The sequence below is a fragment of the Antennarius striatus genome, chromosome 1 (assembly GCF_040054535.1).
Source record: "Antennarius striatus isolate MH-2024 chromosome 1, ASM4005453v1, whole genome shotgun sequence".
Lineage (NCBI taxonomy): Eukaryota > Metazoa > Chordata > Actinopteri > Lophiiformes > Antennariidae > Antennarius > Antennarius striatus.
This window is the reverse complement of record NC_090776.1, coordinates 22219850-22239488: the sequence shown is the minus strand read 5'-3', so window position 1 is coordinate 22239488 and position 19639 is coordinate 22219850. Positions and strand designations below refer to the sequence as shown.

Below are 19639 nucleotides of genomic sequence, written 5' to 3'. Positions count from 1 at the left end.
CAAGGGTCACTCTAGGATAACATCTCTCATAAGATCTATCTGGCAAAACAAGGTAAGCACAAATTTCTGCTTTATATGTTTCAGTATGAAATAAGTAGCTGCTTTAACAATCCAGAGTCCGATTTGCCTCAAACTTCACATTTGAAAAGGAGTTCCGCATCAGTCAAAGCGCCTCCCAGTAGTAACAGTAAATGCTATCTTTTATACATAAACATATTCTTGTTCTAATTCCTACATTACATATATCAGCAAACTTGGTTTCAAATGAAAAGAAACCTTTATATATATATATATATATATATATATATATATATATATATATATATATATATATATATATATATATATATATATATATATTATAAAGTATATACAGTGTATATGTTATAGGAGTCACAAATTAAAGTGTATGTTCAAAGTACAACACCTCTCTTTGTGAATTGAAACAGGAACACATTGTTATAAAAAAAATTAAAAATGTATTTACAGTAATCCCTCGTTACTCGCGGTTAATGTATTCCAGGACTACCCGTGGAAAACGAAATTCCGCGATATAGCGACAAACTATTTATTTTATTATTTGCGGTAATATAAACGTTTATGAACCCTCCCCATACTGATATTAAACTACCTTATATCTTTATCACCTCTTTCCACACTCTTATAGATTGTTTAAAGGACTTTTGTATTCAAGAAAAATCGCAGGAGGAACTGTGAGTCGGAACGCAGCGCAGACAAAGTTGCTGTCAGCTAATAGCATGCACTTACAGTATCATGTGGTTACTAAAAATCCACTGATACTGATCATTCAGTATCCACAAGTGACAATGTACAACATCACAACATTTAACCAGACATAACCACTGTCTTCATGAGTTTCAGGTTTACCGATTAATCCTCAGGTGTAAACAGATACAGACTTGAAGGTGATGTACAATCAATTACAGCCTACTGTGGAGCACACTAAGAATAAGTGGAAATAGTATGAGATGGATCCCCAGCTTCCAGGGGGCAATGAGGACAATATTTTTTGAAATTAGACACATCCAGATTAATTGCAACATCCATTTATGTAAACCATCCTCAACATACAGTACAGTAGAGCCTCCCTCCCACTCATGCAAACTCATCCCATTCCTCTTCATTCACCCTCCTCTCATCCTCCTCAGGTGGTGTGTAGTGTACCGTCAAGCACAGCATGAATCAGTGGCTGGTGCTCACGCCCACAGGTAAAGGTTCCAAAGGTCCGGTATTAAATTATTTCTGCAATTTTATCATTTCTGCCATCTGCCTGGCCGCTTTTAGCTGACGTACCAGAGGGGGCACTGGAGGTGACTCTTTTTACGAATGCACTCAAAACATGGACACATGTATGTCTTTTGTGCGCACCCTGTACATGTCTGTTTTTCATTTGTAAAGACATGAAACAAAAAGAAACAACATGAATTTGCATATTAAGCAGCATACACACATTTCTATCAGAGAGTGGGTAACAAATCAAAACATCTGCACTTTCAGCCAGTCTTTGTTTCATCTGCCTTTATTCTAATGGAGCCTTTGGAGCGTGAGGGCAACATGCTGCTGGATAGGGCATCCTTCACTCTCTGGTTTTGTTTTGCTGTCAGTGATGCCGATCTTCTCTGCTGGGCCCGGGGTGAGCTCAACCATAGCACAGATCATGCCCTTTGATCCACCAGCTCTCTCTGGGGGGCATACACAGCCTTATTAAAAATGACTAACTAAAACTTTCCTAGCCTTGGCTCGATAGTTTCAAAACTTTACCCCTGCTCTTTTTCTGATGCTGCCTATGGTCAAGCTGCTTAATTCTAACAACTACCAGCACTGTTGACCCAGTACCAAAGCATAGTAACAAATAAAGCAATCTAAGCGCTTAACAATTTATTGGTTCTAGTTCCAAGACTACCTAGAATACACTTGCGCCACAATCAATATCATAGATGAGACCATGCTAGATGTAAAATGATAATTTGCCCAAGGGGAAAGAGCATAAAGGAAACTCAAGAAAAATAAAATATTACACCTGTTACCAATAAACTGTGTAGAGAGGCCAGTGGAGAGAATGATTGTGCATTGTAGTGCAAACACATTTTAACAGTGTATACATTAAAGAAAAGGTGCTGATTATGCATTCTTTGACTAAGACAATTAAGCAAATTGGGTTTTGGTAATGAAGAGCAGACACAGTCTCTGCTTTTAATCAAATAACACTTTTGGAAGTCTCCACTGTTCATAATAAAAATGTGTTCTAAGTCAGGTACATACATGAAATGTTCCTTCAACATAGAAAACGAACTACAGGTTAGACTCATGCACTGTCCAAATCTGTCCTATAACCAAACTCGTACTCCTCAGTATTGAATTCTCATGTTTCTCCATATCATGTACCTAAATGGCAATGACATGACTGCCACTATAATGAAACCCATCACAAGTATTATGTCTTAGTCACCTAATCTCCTCTATGGTCTGTATCTGTCTCTAACCACAGACTTCTCACCCTCAGCCCTGACTGACAGCTCCTGTGGAGACTGTGGTCATTCCATGGGAGCCACAGGAGGGGCAATAGGGCTACCGAACTGCCTCCTCCCCCTCCCACCATCCTGCCACCTAATCCAGCACCTCACACCAATGATCGGCACCTCTGCTCCAATATCCAGCAGCTAAGCCTCAAGGTCTGAAAATAGAACTCATTAACACATTTAGTAAAAGTACAAATGAGATGACTGTCTCCTGATGGACTGTCTATCTTTTGGATCAGCTTTCAAGGAGAGTGTCTGGTAATGACAAGAGAGGGGGAAACCAATATTATAATGCGCTGTCAGTCTCCTCTGAAAATGGGCTAGATGACAGAAAACCTCTCGCACCCACATTCAGAGTCTCAACGTGGACACTTCTTGGTGTGTCCATTTATGGTTATGTGAGTTTGCAAAGTAAAATCTGCAATATATTGCAGTTACACCTCCATGACATGATTGATATGGAAATCACATGGAGGGTGTAAAACATACAGAGCACACAGCATGGGCAAACCTCTTCAAATACATGCACTTGAATGGTAAATGTCCAGTTTTTTTCAAAGAAAATTGGTTTTATATTCTAACATGACACAGCCTCATTGGATTAATTACTGTGCTTATAATCTCTTTATCATTGCAATTGCGTATGAACAATCAAATTTGGTTCTTATTCTGCCTTTGTTTAGCTGTACCAGATCTGTTGGACAGGCCGTTACAGGACTCAGACTATACACACCTTCCAGGCTGGGGCCAAAGCTAACCAGTATTTATAGAATGAAGCTCCAGTCAGGACCGGTAGTAAAAATCTGGACACCAGACATTTTGATTCACAGCCTATCCAAGAATAGTGTGCTGGCTTTCTGGTCAATTTACTATTATAAGAGGAGCCAGGAGAGGAATTTATACCAAGCTGGTCCATAAACCAGGGGGCACTGGGAAAGAAAAGACATGCTTGTGTTCGAGCTGCAGGGTCATATGAATAGTGGTGCCCAAATTAAACAAAATCTAAAAAGCCATAATAAATGTCTAGTCATTTGTAATATTTTCAAAATGAAAAGTAATGGATTTATGAATTTCCTGGCACGTTCTATGGACAGAACAATTTCCTATGCTGCCTAGATGCCCTTCAGAATTGGATTAGATGGCAGGCGACTGACGGAGGCCCAACTGAGCTGTAGACCCTCTGGGGTCCTACTCATCTGAGCCTGCACAGCCTTCATCCTCATATCCACTCTGCATCACCGGTGCAATAACAACCTTTATTAAAAGAACATTGCAGCAGTGCCTGTCTGTACAACTTTGTCTGCACGCCAAAATGTGGCATGTAGAAAATGTCTGGTGGTTAGGGGCTACAATATCCTGTTCCTGGAGAGGTTTACTTTGCATTTCAACAAGCATGAATAAAGGACATTCCAGAAATGGCTATTGTCTGTTTTCTTCTTGCCTACAGAGAACAAAAGCTCAGACTTTGCCTGCTGCATGTCATCAGAGTGTGGCCTGACTCACCTCTGATTTTACCTGGCTTTAAAAGCTTTAGCTTAGCCACTGGAGGTGGCACAGTGTGATAGTAAAGCTCTGTTAACCCTTGGGCACTGTTTGGCCCCAAAAGTGACATTTTTGTTGTTTTTATGTGTTTCTCTCCCAATAAAGCAGGCTAAATATATGAAATCCGGCTGAATATATGATATTTTGCCCGTAATTTTCATCTTTATTTCCTAAATTCCTTAATGCTTGTAGTAGCAGATTTTCACTGTGCACACACAATACCTAAATAGTCAAAAATGGTCCAATTGCCACAAGCAAAAATAGGAGTGGCACGGTGGAGCAGTGGTTAGCGCTGTCGCCTCACAACACGGCGGGTCCGGGTTCAAGTCCCACTCTGTGCGGAGTTCGCATGCTCTCCCAGTGTCCGCATGGGTTCTCTCCGGGTTCTCCGGCTTCCTCCCACCTCCAAAAGCATGTGCTTCAGGTTGATTGGCAGGTCCCAAATTGCCCGTGGGAGTGATTGTGTGCGTGCGTGTTTGTATGTCTTTGTATGGGGCTCCGCGTTGCACTGGTGTAGTGCCTGGAGTGTCCCCCACCTCACGCCCTATGCCAGCTAGGATAGGCTCCATCTCCCCGTGACCCGCTAAGGCGGATACAGCGGCGGTACATGAAAATGTAAATGTATCTATGCCACAAGAATCTGGTTAAAAGCAAGAACATGAGGGCAAATTACGTAACACTCATGTTTGAAATTTGGTGCAGTAAGTTCGTCCCTGATTCAATGTACAAACCCAAAGATATGAGTGACTTTTTTATACTTTCCGGTTTTTCTAGCTTTTCTTGAGAACACCTCAAGAATTATGCATGAGGCTGAGAGGGGGAAGGGGGTGGCAGGTGCTTCTGTTGTCAAGACAGACCTTATTATTAGGTGTGTGACCCTGAAAGTGCACCCCTTTTAGCGAAACAAGCAATGGATCTCATTTTGGATACCACTATTATGCAGTCATTTGTATGCAACCTTTCATCTCATTTCCATTTGGTAATGCACACGGCTTCCCTGCCCAGTCTCTCAAACTGGTCATTAAAAGTACTGCTGATCCTAACTGGAGACTTAAGTTCCACTTTAAAGCGCTCACGATATGGTGGATGAAACAACTGCAGAGTCAAACTAATATACCTCCGCCCCTCACCAGGCTTTGCCCTTGAATACTCTGGTCTCTGTGTATGCACTGACAGGAGACAATGACTTGTGGCTGCCCAGGCAGCCCCAGCCTTCTCCTTCCTAGCCTCCGAGACTCACAGACAGGGATTTCCTCCTGTGATGAGAGCCAAGCCGTCACAGCCAAGTGATCAAGGGCCTGCCATCTGTGACTGAGGCTGATTTACAGCAGGAACACAGTCATCCACGTTTGTTCTCCATTTTCTGAGTCCTCCGTCCACATCCGCATACATCATTACTGAAATTTACTAATATCAGATTTTTCTCGCACACACAACAAAGCTAATATTTCCTAGAGGCGCCCAGTCTTCAGAAAAAAAATCTACCACACCATTGTTGTTGTTGTTGGGGTTTTTTTTGATGGATCCTACATATGTGGAGAGACTGGCACTAAGAACATCTTCATCAACTAGTCAGCAAGCACAAGTCTTCTTCTCCTTTCGGCTTTTCTCTTCAGAGGAAAAGCCGACTCCATCCAGGGAGTCGGGGTAAAGCCAATTCCATCCAAGGTTGGATGGAGTTGCCTCCATCTAACCCTGTCTTCCGCATCCTCTTCTTTCACACCAACTACCTTCATGTCTTCTTTCACTACATCCATAAACCTCCTCTTTGGTCTTCCTCTAGGCCTCCTGCCTGGCAGTTAAAAACTCAGCATATAACATCTTTTGATATAATATCTTTGCTTAGGACTTGCAGCATTTGATGTAGGGTTGATAAGATACAGAGCACAGATAGCATCTTAAGCATTTCACAATTCCTTTTAAATGTGCCCCATGATCTCATTCTGTTTCTGTGTAGAAGAAATTACTTTAAGTCAATTAATTTTAAGAAATTAGACACCTCAATGTGTCATCACATTGTATGCCCTGATGAACATAATTCTTACAAAACAGGGTCATCATACATACACTCAATATCGCATTAGTTCTGGCACAAAAAGTTCCAAAAACTAATTTCTGCATTGATTTCTCACTATTTCCTCTCATGCTGCATATACTGGAGCCTCTTAAACATATACACCTCAATGATTTATTTTGACAGCAGTCACAATTAACATGACAATTACCATCAACATGACATCAGGTTTTACCTTTTCTCTGTAACCACTAAATGTAAAATATATTTAGTCCTCATGCTGTCAAAGCAGTTTTCCTCACACATGAATGCTTTATGGAGCTTTTAACACCTCTTTTGTGTATTGTGTCACATGCATGTCTCGATTTTTTTTTTTTTGTCTCTACCTGTCACCCGCTAATGAGCTCCTATCCTTAAAAGTAGAGGCTAGCATGGGTGCAGATGGAGCGTTTATGTTAGTGCTGAGCTTGACTCATGATCTTTGCACACAGGACAGCTGTGAGGGGTTGGCGTCCCTCTGAGGCCCCCCTTTGTTTCCCTACAGATACTGGGTTAAATAAGACAAATGGAGACGGGACCCCTGGCCAATAAGCCAAAGCATCACTTTTCATTATGAGTAAGAATTAAAATAATGTAAGCCTTTCATGCCTTTGCTTCAATCTGTGTTTGCTTAATCTTCATATGAAGCATATGCAAAGTTGTGGAGGGCAAAACACATCAGAGAAAGCTTAAGGCAGCCTAACTTCATTAATTTGCTGTCGTAGAAAGGCAAAAAAACAGGGTCTTTTGTTTGAGGAAAAATCCCATGCAGACCACAAGCCAAGTACCAAATGCAAGCAAGGGAATCATTCACAAGATCACACAACAGCAGCTGGTGGGGGAATTACTGTCTAGGTGACCCAGAAATCCAGGGGCAACTTTGTTTTAACAAGCCATGGAACGTTCCACCACTTTAGAAACTATGCCTTAACCGCAAAAAAGAGTACTGTGCCACAGAAGAGCAAGTGAAGAGGAAATTAAATATTACACTGGGAGGGAATGGTTCAAACCCTTGTGAAAGGCTGGCACTGTGAGGTGGACTGGTAGAGCTGATGTTGGAACAAGGTGTTTGGACTGCAAAACGGTAGATGTGGGGTGTGGAGGTAGTAGTTTTAGAGCTGGTAATTACTGTACAGGCAAAGAGGAACCACAATTAGTGAATGATTCTTGTTTTTCCTACATTTCATTTCATAGGCTGCTTCAGTTTGATCTGTTTTAATGAGTAAGGGCAGAATGGACTTCCACTTTGATTACTGGCAGTTATGAAATCGAAAAACTTAAATAAATAGAGGCATTTACTCAGTTACCAAAAATCATCATCAAAACATATGCTCTCACTACAAAGACAACATCTCTAGAACTCACAGTCTGATTGAAAATTTAATTTTGTTAGGTACTAGTAGTAGTTAAAGTAAGAGGATTATTGTAAGTTGATGAACCTCTGCTGGGGAGTAACCACACAAACGGCACAACAACTCCTCCTAGTCTGAACACAGAAACAATAAATTCCCCACCCCCCACCCTTTTAACCTAGATGGTCTTCCCTCTTGGCTTTGCATGTTCGCTTGTCCACTGTACTGTAGTCATTAACATATTTGGAGTGCAGCGAGCAGAAAGCTTAATTGTCCCTAATTGCTCAGCTAAATATGTTCTCTAATGATTTGCTTCAGATCTGTGACTGCCTTTTTGCGCAATTTCCCGGCCGCTGGCTTCATTATCCCTGCCTCCTTGGAACAAAGCGTCTTCACAAGCTGCCCCCCCCCCCCAATGCACAACACAGACAGCGAGTATGTGTGTGAGGGAAGTAATGGCTCCCTGTTGGAGGGACTCACAATAGAGCCCCTTTGTCAGGGCACAGGAGTTAAAGTGATTGGAAAACCAAATCTCTGCTGAGAAAGAGTGTTAATTGACCACAGCTCACTCTTCCTAATCAGTCCATAATAAATGAGCAGTAGAAGCACTTTGTTCCAGTCATGCTACTGTTGTTGTAGCTGTGTCTGTTTTTTTGCTGCTCTTGTTGTTTTTGCAGCTGCTGCTGTTGTTTGGCTCCTCCTTTCGTTGGCCTTACGCTCTGTCTCAATATGTCTTTAATGACTGATAGGGATGACTCCAATTACGAGAGACCTCTGGATTTACTGGGGAATGGAATATTTTTTGTTAAAAATTATCTGAATATCAGCCATATATCTGATTAACTTAAAATTTTCCCATTTACTGGGAAGTGAGAAAAACACTACCACAGTAGCCAGTAGAAGTGTTGAAGGGTGAAGGTTATAATTAATCACATCAAACAGGAGTTAGAATTTCCCTCAACTCAGTCGACATAAAATAAAATTGCACCACCTAAATCGCCTTTTTTAAACACACCATCACAGCCAATCACTTTTCATCCATAAATGTTTTTCTAAGGACCGCGGCCAATGTAGACAATGAAAAATTATGAAAGTTGGAAGTTGTGAATGTTGACAACTGGAAAAATGTCTGATCGGGACAGATGGATGTGTGTATTTGTTTACAAGAGGCACAGCGGCATAAACAAAGACAAACACACATCAAGAGTCCTGGCTGAAGGGGCAGATTCTGACCTGTATCAGAAGAAGGGCATTTGCGGATGGTGAAGATTGAGCTGAGGTCCTCGTCTTCCTCTGGCAGGCCCTTCTGCAAACGCTGAAGCTTCCTGAGGCTTTCACTGCGCTGGTGCTTCATGGAGCGCACATGCTGGATCAGGTTGAGCTTGGCCTTGGTCGAGTAGTTACACAGAACGCAATGGTAGTAGCAGGCATCACCCTCCACTGCGTTTTCGTGCTGCTGGAGGTGCTGGAAAGAAAGAAAGGGAGAGATTGAGAGGAAGAACTTATTGTAGATAGCAGATAACTAGGTAGGCACCACCGATTGCTCAAACTGTTGGCAAATGAACAAATCAATTACCAATCACAACCCTGTTGTTTAACATCCAGACCCCTACCACTTCAGGACAACTGTTTGGACTGCACTTTTTGCCTGAGTGAGTGTCTGTATCAGTGGGTTAACAGGACAGAAGATGCTTGGGAGGCACGCAAATCTCAAGGGCCCACGGGATGGCAGGAATCGCATCAGCCACTCTTCAAAAGCCCTGATTCTATGGCCTCACACGAAAGGCAGCATTGATCCCCTTCACTCAACAGGAGCCTCCTGTCTCTGAAAAGGAAACTCCAAACATCTGCTTGTTTCACGCATGGGATACTAAATATTGATCATGGTGAGTTAAATCCTTGACTTCTCGCAGAGAAAGAGAGGCAAAATCAGCCAGTGGTAAGGCAGTGGGGGAATTTAATACATTCTGAGAAAGCCTGGAACATTCCACAACAGGATGGCAATCTTCAGAAGACAGGAAATCAACGCCGGTACAAACCTGTCAACCCAACAGAGGTGATTTGTGACTGCAAGAAAAGCTCCCCTAAAATGTCAAAAAATGATTGGTCAAATATGTAGGGTTGTGTTAAAATTCAAATGACTAGAAAAGTGATGGTCATTGGATAAATAGAGCAATTTTTGTCATGCCCCCAGACACTGTCTCTGGGAGTGAATGGAGCAGTGGCCTGGCCCAATTCCACAGTCCTAAAAAAATTATTGGCTGTTTCTGCATCTCTATAACAAAACCTACAGAATCTATATGCTCACTCTTTTCATACATGTCATGGTCTGCTTCCACTATCAAAGTAGGCTCTCACTATTGATGACTGTTGCTACAGCCAATGTCAATCAACACAATTACACTGGTTTTATTATCCTTTTTAATCTTCCTGTGTCCTGCAAGATACTGCTCATTTTCTGTACGAATAGGATTGAGGTTCTCTAGCTTCCACCCACCTCCCAAAACATAAAATTTAACTGATCACTCCAAATTGCCCGTATATGTGAGTGTGTGTGTGAGAGTGGTTGTCTGTGTGTGACCCTGCAATGCCCTGGCGACACGTCCGAGTGTACCCCGCCTCTGGCCCATAGCCAGCTGAGATAAGCCCCAGCATAACCCATGACCAGCAAGGCAGATAAACAGCTGAAATCAATCATCTTAAAGACAAGGCGATTGTAATCATCTCTTCTTCAAGATGATGACTGAATGAATGATTTTTTTTTTAAATCTAAGCTGTTTATTACATTGAAGAGAGTTGAAAATGCAGCTGCTCAACTCTTCAAAAGTGATAAAAGCTGGAATATATATGTTTTGACAATGTCAAGTATACTGATATTTTCTGACTCATTTCAGACACATACATTCACTTTCACTGAAAAATATCAAAGCCATACAGTCAAGAGTTTGCTTTTTGTAACCATCATCAAAAGCATCATTTTATCAGTCTTTCATAAGAGAAGAAACTTTCATTCATGCTGAATAAATTTATATTTTAAAGTACTTAATTGCTGTTAATGTGAAGATTATATGATGCATCCTGAACTGAACGTTCATACTTTCAGTCAAAGTAGGGTCATTCCAGTATTTTTAGTTAACCAGTTAACCAATTCTACATTAGAAATATGTAAACCTCCCTGTGCTTGTTTATGTTACACACCAGACTTGCACTTTATTGATATATATATATATATATATATATATATATATATATATATATATATATATATATATATATATATATAATACACATATATAAACACACAGACATCCTCCCGTGCGTGTGTATATACACACACACAGACTTTATAACATAATTATATTTCACATCGGTAATTGCTCTTGTCCTTAACTCCTAATGTTTAATTTTCTGGAAATATTGTATATTGCTTTGGGGTTTTCTGAGCTATTGCATTTCATTCTCTTTGGTTTCGTATTTTTCACTTCTACACCTAAACTGTGCATTAAGATACCTCTTCCAGGAAGAGGAATAGTTTGGTTTTTTTTCCTCCTTTTTGTGAGCCCCACAGCTCAGTATAATAGAGTTATTAGGTGATTGTAAAAGGCTCTGTGTCTCTGTGTGCTTTCATTCTCAGGTTCGTTTTAAACCATCCATGATGTCATGAATAAGTGTTGCCTGATATTGTGAGTGCCCTCCTCCTTCACCTTTTTTTTTCTTCTGTGCACAAATATTGCATCGGAACAGAGATAGAGAGAAACCTGGGAGAGAGATTCAGTTATAGATAACACTGTATCCATCATGCTAACTGCTTTTAGGATGAGCAGATGCCTTGAATTAAAAAAGAAAAGAAAAGAAAAAACACTTTTGCGGCAAATGACTCAAGGCTCCAAAAATCTACAAGAGGGCAAGTTTGAAAAAAAGACAGCACCTGACTGAAACTTCAAAGCTAGTCTCAGGAGGTAAAAAAAATATTTAAAAAATTCTGGTTTACAGGTCTCCATAAGAAGCCAAGGGTTTATATCGGACTTATCCGAAACCGCCTGCTTCAGAATTGGTCATAATTCACTTTAAAACTGACCTGTTAGGGAGACGGCCTTAAACAGAGCTAAAGTTGGGTTGTCCTAGGGCACATAGCTCCATCTACACTGTCCAAAGGCTACACTAGTACTTTCACCATCACCGGCCTTGATCAAAACCAGTCTGGGGCATTTTAGTCAGTGCATTAGGCAAAAGTACAAATCAAATTTCAAATGCTTCATCACTGAGGTCAACCGGAAAACTGAGATACAATAACACCATATGTGTTTCTATGAGGGGGAATTAACTCAGCCCAGATACTTTTCTGTAGGTAATTTTCACAAGAGGATAGTACCACCTTAGTGCAGATAGTCGTCTGATCAATGCCACACTCAACTGCTGTGATGACATTTTTAATCCCGTGTTGATGATGACAGACTTTTCAGTCGACTTTTTAGTCCAGTCAAAATTTTACTGAGTGGCAACAATGTGTTGTCTGTCCTCCGAGAACAAAAAACCTCTGATCATCAGGAACATGGATTCTTCCTGCCATTATCCATGTGAGAGACTCCTATGATCATATCTGAGAGCACAGCATGAACACAGTACACTCAGTCCATCATACTCTCTGGGTTCACCCACTCAATCTCACACATACATGCATACTTACATACACACTATAGATGTGAAACAAAATAAAGCATTAGACGGGACCTATGTCTGTTTCCTATGAACCTGCAATGAAGCCCCTGGTTGATAAATCGTCTCCAACTAGAGAGCAGGAATTTGACGGCTTAATGAAAAACTCATGTTGTGCTGGGAAGATTTGGTACAGCTCTGGACTTTCTAAACACTCTATTGAGGCCCCAAAAAGAGGGGAGCTGTGGGGGCATAATGGGGGGGGGAGGGGATGGCTGGATCAGTGGCATGGATTCAATACCGCTGAACTGTCTGGGAATTTACAGCAGCAAGTGCAAATGTGTGACTGTGTAGAATGAAGTGATATACTCAGTAGTGCCACATGCTGTGATGACTTGACAGTATATATCACAAAGACCTGCTGATTGTAGGTGAAGATGAAATTAGGAAAAATAATGCATAGCTAAACCGTTGAGGTTTTAAGCATTTCAGACAATCCTCTAAATCACAGAAATGACTGACTATAAATATTTTCATGCTGTGGTGGTTGAGTTGAAAAATGTAATTACGGATTTCAAACATGTCTTTCCCCTGGAGCACCTTATCATTTTCTGTGGAGGCTAGTGTTTCTCTGTGCTTTTTCAGGTAGAGAGGGATAGGGGCGGTGTGGGCACCACCCTATCCTCTCTTTCATAACTCCACAGTGCACCTTGCCCTCTGAGTGGGCAATACAGGCTAGTATTAGTTTCACCACCCACCCAGAGCACTGCATACATTTGAATTTCCATCCACTTAAATGCAAAGTAAAAGTGCACCTTTAACACAAAATAGTGTGGTTGCTGAGAGAGCCCAACTAACACAAGATAGAGGTGGGTATTACTGGAAGGGTGGAAGAGAGACAGAGAGCCGGTAATTCCAAAGAATGGCTCCCAATGGAGCCTTATAAAACAGCATGTACTCACAACAAACACGTACGAAAGTATAGACATAAAGAACATCAGAAATGTACAGACACACACACACACACACACACAGACATACACACAGACACACACACACACACTGCCAGTCAGCAAGCCAGACGGACAAACACGCACACACGCCATTATGATCATACCCTAATTTCCACCATTAAATTTGCCAGTGCTGTTAATACAAAATTAATGCATTAAAACAGATGACGATCCGTGAGCTAAATAGCTATCAATTCTGAGAGTGCTGCCAAATTCCCTCTGTGAAACAGCCAGTGAGCATCTGCCTGGATATTGCTTTGTAACCTCCCTGATTTGCAGGACAGAGTCGGTGCCTATCGTGAGTGCAGTAGCGTACGTGGATTTCATCAGAGACTCATAAACATTAGATAGCTGCAAATCACAAATCACACCAGCCATGCAACACACTCTGACCCTAACCCTAACCAATAGTCCAATATGAAGCGTTATTGGGCTGAAAAGTACACTGAAGCCAAAGACAAAGAAAATACTTGTTTGTAACTCACAGCAAGAGTGCTGTGACCATTGAGTGTGTGCTGTAGACTACACGCTGTGTACCGTGCATGTACAAAGATTTGTAGGGGACCTGAATCGCCATAAAATCTGCTCTGTGGGATTCCCCCTAGAAAGTGAGGAGGCTATTCAAGAAAGCAAATCAGTGGCTGGAGTCATCATGCATTTGCAGTTTGGCCTGTGATTCCCTCTCTGCTCAGCAGCGTGAACTGCTGCTCCAACCACAGGGGCCTCACCGGGTGCCAAATGGATGCTTTGAATCAACGGATTCAAGTTGCGACATGCCTAAAAGTTAGGTTGTGGCTTAAGGGCACTTTGTCTTCCCATTCTACACTGCCTACCTACTGCTTCTTCAACCTCATTGGCGACCTTGTGCTTTTATTCTCTTTTACTTTTCCTGATCGTTGGCACCCTTCATCCACATCCTGTCCCTCCATCTTATGGTTTCTTTTTCTGCTGTAAGCGATGATTCATCTTCACTGGTGGATAAAAACAGGCTGCATATTTGTCTCTGGGCAGGGGTGGGGGGTGGGGTTGTGGGGGGGTGAATTCTGCGTCGTAAGGGGGACAGTGAGGTGAAGATAGATTGCTGTAGGTGTCCTTGGAGAGGATGACAACATAGGCCCAGAAACAAAGTATCCTGTGTGGGGTCACAGATATACTTAAAGACAATATAGCTACTGGTGCTACACACCTACCACTCTTCTTCACTTTAACATTAAATAAAGCAATAATTATTGAATTCTGTTTGAATGAGTAAGATGCTAGAAAGTAAACAATGGGAACATAACTGCAGAAGGAAGGCAATCAATTCAGCCAGTCATTTGGCCTATGTTGATTGTGCAGCCCACTGTACATGCTGCGTGTGTATGAATGTGTGTTTCTGTAAGTGCACACATTTATGTACCCTGCACCCATTGCAAATCTGAAGTTAGGGGAGTATCTGCTGTGACAAGGAGCTGAGTAATACACTCTCCCAGACACAAGCACGAAACAAGAGTTGGGTAATCCCTCCTTCAATAACGACCTGGGGCTATAGCTCTCAATCAGCTGATCAATGTGTCCATATAATTCATGTGCGAGTCACTGTCTTTAAAGGGAGAGGAGGAGAATAAGCAAGAAGGCGGTGGAGAGATCAATGCTCTGTGTGGTGATAACGAGCCTGGGTCTATGCCCACAGGAGCCCCACACTGTCGTCCAGGGTCTCTCTCATTAAGAGCATGTGGATAGGCATGGCTATACATACATAATATGTACTTCTAATCATAGCCAAATAAACACCCCACCCCCTTCTTCTTAATGAGCTCTGCTCTGCTTTTGTGACACATGGTGATGACTAAAAATAAATAAATAAAATAAAACTGACAGGAAATGATGTCGAACCTGAATTTAAAAAAACAAAACAAAACAGCAAAGCAAATTAACAGTAAGCTGTTGGCCTCCTCTTTCAGTAGCTAATTAACAGCTTAACCTCCTGGTGCTTTTATGAAAGCCATGCTGGGAGGAGCTTGTCAAAATTGCAGTACAATAAGTCTGCCTGCAGGAGGCGAGAGAAGGGTGGAGCCATGGGGGTGCCCAAACAACTGTTACAGCCACTTGATGACATGCATGCTGGTGAGATGCCATCTGGAAGCTGAAAAAGGCAAATCAGGACCTGCCCTTGTCCTTCTCTCTGCACAACAACAAAACCTTCCATTTTGGACAACTGTGACAATAATTACTTGTACAGGGCTGGGGGAGAACATTTTTTAGGATTATGTTCAAGTAAAACAGAATGTCTGCAAGGGATCTGGGATGTCCAGATTTTCAAATGTGGATAATTATGTTTGTTTGTTGCTTTTTATATTATAATAAAAACAGACATGACAGAGGAGAGGAACAGGTAATGGTAACAATAAATTGATGCGGTCATTGAAAATACTTGGGTGATCACGAAAATCAAAACAAATGGCTGAATTTGAAAATTTCTGTTATATTGTTATATTAAATAAGCACAAAAATGTGGCAGAGACCACTCATCCTTTCCCCTAAAACATTTTTAACAACTTCACATTCATTTCAGACAACACAATTCTGGCTGGAGATGAGCCTTTAAAGTTTAGAAACACAACAATGAAGCCCACAAGGATTTTCAATACAGCTTCATTCAGCTGTCCCTCTTTGTAATAACAGAATTTTGTCTTTTTACAAAATGAAAAACATTACAGAAAGGTGATAATACACTTAGTCTCAGAAAAGATGCATCTTTACGTAACTTATTTAGTTGTGTTTTCTGTTTTGGGATATTTTGTTAGGATAATGCGTCTTCCTGCAGAGCAGGACCATGTCTAAATTCAGGGCTATCATGAACAACACCAGCCACCCCCTACACACCACCTTCTCCCAGCAGAGAAGCACCTTCAGCGGCAGACTGCTGTCACACAGTGCCTCCACAGAGAGGCTGAGGTCCTCCTTCGTGCCCCGTGCCATCAGGTGGTACAATGACTCTCTCAGGAGGAGGGGGGGGGGGGTGGCGAGGTCTGCAAGCGGTTGAATGGAGGGGATGAGATGTCAGCCTGTGCTGCAGTGTAGTGGGGCCAAGGTGTTGGGATGTTTTGACATTAGTGACGCCTTATATTTTTGAGAAAAATATTAGATGTTGTGATATTAGATAATGACGCCTTACAATGTAAGAAGGGTGTACCTTACCCACCATTTGGGCCTCCTGCTAATTTTCACTTGCACTTTTTATTTATGTTATTTTATTTTATACTGTTTATATTTTAGTAATAATTTAGTATATGTCCTGTTAATGCTACATGTGTCTGCTAGTGTAGTGTATGTCTTGTGGTATGTCTTTTGGTGTCAGTGTTTCTTTTTTTATCCAGTATTTATTCATTATGTAATGCCTGAGCAGTGGATATGTGCAATTTCCTCTGGGATTAATAAAGTATATATCTATCTATCTATCTATCTATCTTAAAAAAAGATTTATTTGCACAAACTTTCCACAAACACACAAAATCATCAGGATAGCCTCATTCTCATATCACATAACACATGGTATTTCTCTGGTTTCTTTGCTTCATTGATAGTGATGTTACCTGCCCCATGCTCACTGATGTCTTGCTGCTTCTGCCTGGTCACATCCTTGCCCTGTGACAATTTCACTTTCAACACCTTCAGTCTCATCTTCACTAAAATAAAATTCACACTGGGTTTTTTTTTTTTTTTTGGTTCCTGACGTTCGGTACTTTGTTTGCTCTATCCTGTCACAGTTGTTCACGATTCACCATCACTTTTTTGCTTTGATTTACAGTAAATACCTGGAAAATTACATAGCTCTTTTCTTATGCCAGTGTTCTTCCAGCATATCTGACATTACCGTAACTGGCTTGTTCCTGCTGTGGAAGTCCCAGAAGCGCCATACAGCCAAGTGCCTTTGGGTTGGGGTACACAGTATCGTCCAGATGTGCTGAAAACCGCCAGCTGATCTAGGAGTTGCGTCTTGATGCCGACAACTTTAAGCGGAGGCTATAGCCCAGGTTGATAAGCCTTTGGCTAGGATCAGAGAAAGGATTATCCAATCGGATCCAAATTAAAGTTGCTCCATCACACCTGCGGAGTGGCTGTTTCCTTGTCGTGTACAACAGTACAAACTTCCCCACCCAGATTACCAGTCTCTTCCATGGTTATGTCACTCAACCAATCAGCATTGACTGACAAACAACTGGAGCCAGCACAATGAGTTAGGATTTCTCATCTCAGGCAATGGGAGAATATGTGCTCTATCTTTCGTCACTCAGTGCCAGCGTGGTTTATCACTTTTTTTTGCTCAGTCATCTGTTTGCATTGACTTTGTGTGTAAACTGTATATTTTCCTTCAGTAGCAAAAAAAAAAATACAGCTTTACACTCTGCCGTGTTCTCTTGCTTTAATTTTTCTCTTAATGAAAGAAGAGATTTTTTTTTTTTTACATTGCACCAAAAAAGGTCTTGGCATTGATTCCATCTGGGGTCTTTCTGTGCTTAGTTTGCTGTGCCACAGCTTTCTGGATAATAAACTGAGTCATCATCACGTCTGGTCTGAATGTTTCCTAACACAGTTTCATTGAACAGTGCTTAAAAATATAATACAACAGGATGTTAAGGCTGTAAGTCCAACAGAATCCTCCAGGACATCAATGACTTCCATGGGATTTAGTGAAAAATCTCAGGACACCAGTCGACTGACTAAATAGAACTTAGACTTAGCTGTGCTATAGGTCACTGATGTGTTAGTAGGGTAAAGGCAGAGACAACTCGCGCCCACACAGCTGAGAAAAGTCTCCAACACCTCACTGCATCTCATTTGTCACTTGCCAGCTTGCACAGGCTTGCAGAGCAACTGCAGTGAATGAACAAAACTAAAAGGCTTTTTGACTGTACAACGAAACCCAAAACAGAGTTTTAGAAAGAGCAGTGGTGAACCGGTCCTACAGCAGTGATCAGATACATTGAGGTGGAGGGTAAGAGAGGGTGTTAGATGAAGATATAGGCAAACACCACTTGTGATGATCAATGTAGTCAGTCAGAATTAAATTCAGAGCAGGAACATCACCCAAACACAATTAGTCCTCAAGAACAAACATCACACTGTGCAAAGAATGTCGATTCACTGGGATGTCAAAGTAGGGAGCAGCAATCAGAATCAGAATAACACTTCTAGAGAATCAGTGTTACAATTGTGAGTCCTCTCCCCACCACGGTGGCTACTATGACAAAGTAAAAGCTCATAAATATGCTCAAAGCAGTAGGGGTGACACAAAGCCATGCTTACGAAACTGTAGGTATGCCGCTGCTTTTACGCCTATTGTCAGCTGCTCTCGACTTCTGCTTTCTGCTGATCTAATGGTATCCAGGAGACACAGAGTCAGTCTCCTCAGGATTATATTATCTCGCTTTCGACTCCGACTCTCTTAGTTTGGTAGTGTAAATATTTCATTACCACATAATTGGTTGCAGCTTCAGGCTACACAGTAAGGCCATGATTGCTATATTTTTTCTGACAATCCTGTATCTTTTTATGTAAAATTTATAGAAATGTGTTTTTGGGATGAAGGTGTATGAGAGATCATAAGGGGAAATATTTAGTTGTTCGTGACTACCCTTGCTCTGACTCACTACAGATACAAGCTAATTAAAAACAGTGATGATGTACTCCGTCAGTTTTGATATTTAACCCTGTCTTACGTAACTACCTTTATTTTGCCGCACTGCACTGAAAAAAGAGCAGCTTGGCCTTGGAGAGGTCCTCTTCTTAAAAATAAATGTAATGGGATGGATTGGGGTTGAGAAGAGGTGAGTATCCAGAGCAGCTCTAAACTGTATGTGGGCTTATTTCCATGGAACATAAAGTACCTTGTTGGAGTGAAACTGCTGATGAGGGTTCTTCAAGTAGTTCATGCACGAAACACCCACCAGTTTCACCTGTCAACTATTCAGAACTGGGCAACTTAAAAGCTGCAACTTTGAAGAGTAAAACCCTGACATTGCACTTTTGGCCTTGACTATTAACAAGGAGGTGAAGAAGCTCAACAATTGCGGTCACACAAAAAATTTCCTTCTTAATTTTGGGTATTTTGAGGTTGAATGTCTATCAGCTTTTGTTCAAATCAAACCACTGCACTCTTCTGGACTCAGTATTATCTCTAATACAACCTTTTAATTAAAATGCAGAATAGACACAGCTGTTTCCTCCTTCACAAGGGCCAGATTTAGATTTTTCTGTCTTCATAAGACCAATTGTAGCCCCTGACCTACGCCTGCAGGGATATGGTGCACTTGCGTTGAAAAATGGTGCACTGTGCAGCTTCCCATGAGTATAGTCGACTCCATCGCTAATACGTAAGGGCTTTGCTAACACACATTTCTTCACAGGGTCACTCTGTTGGGTCTGCTCATTAGAAAAGGAGAAAAAAAAAAACCATAACAGCACTTTCCATAAAAATGAAACAAAAGTAACCATTGATCA

The 19639-nt window shown here is 41.4% G+C and overlaps 1 protein-coding gene across 1 annotated transcript in view; it reads right to left on the bottom strand.

Moving 5' to 3' along the window:
* Positions 1-19639, bottom strand: part of zfhx3b (zinc finger homeobox 3b) — an 87725-nt gene that overhangs the window by 47657 nt on the left and 20429 nt on the right. The window contains exon 4 of the mRNA XM_068315043.1: positions 8721-8952. Within this exon, the coding sequence (XP_068171144.1) occupies positions 8721-8952 (232 nt within the window). The remainder of the gene's footprint in view (positions 1-8720; positions 8953-19639) is intronic.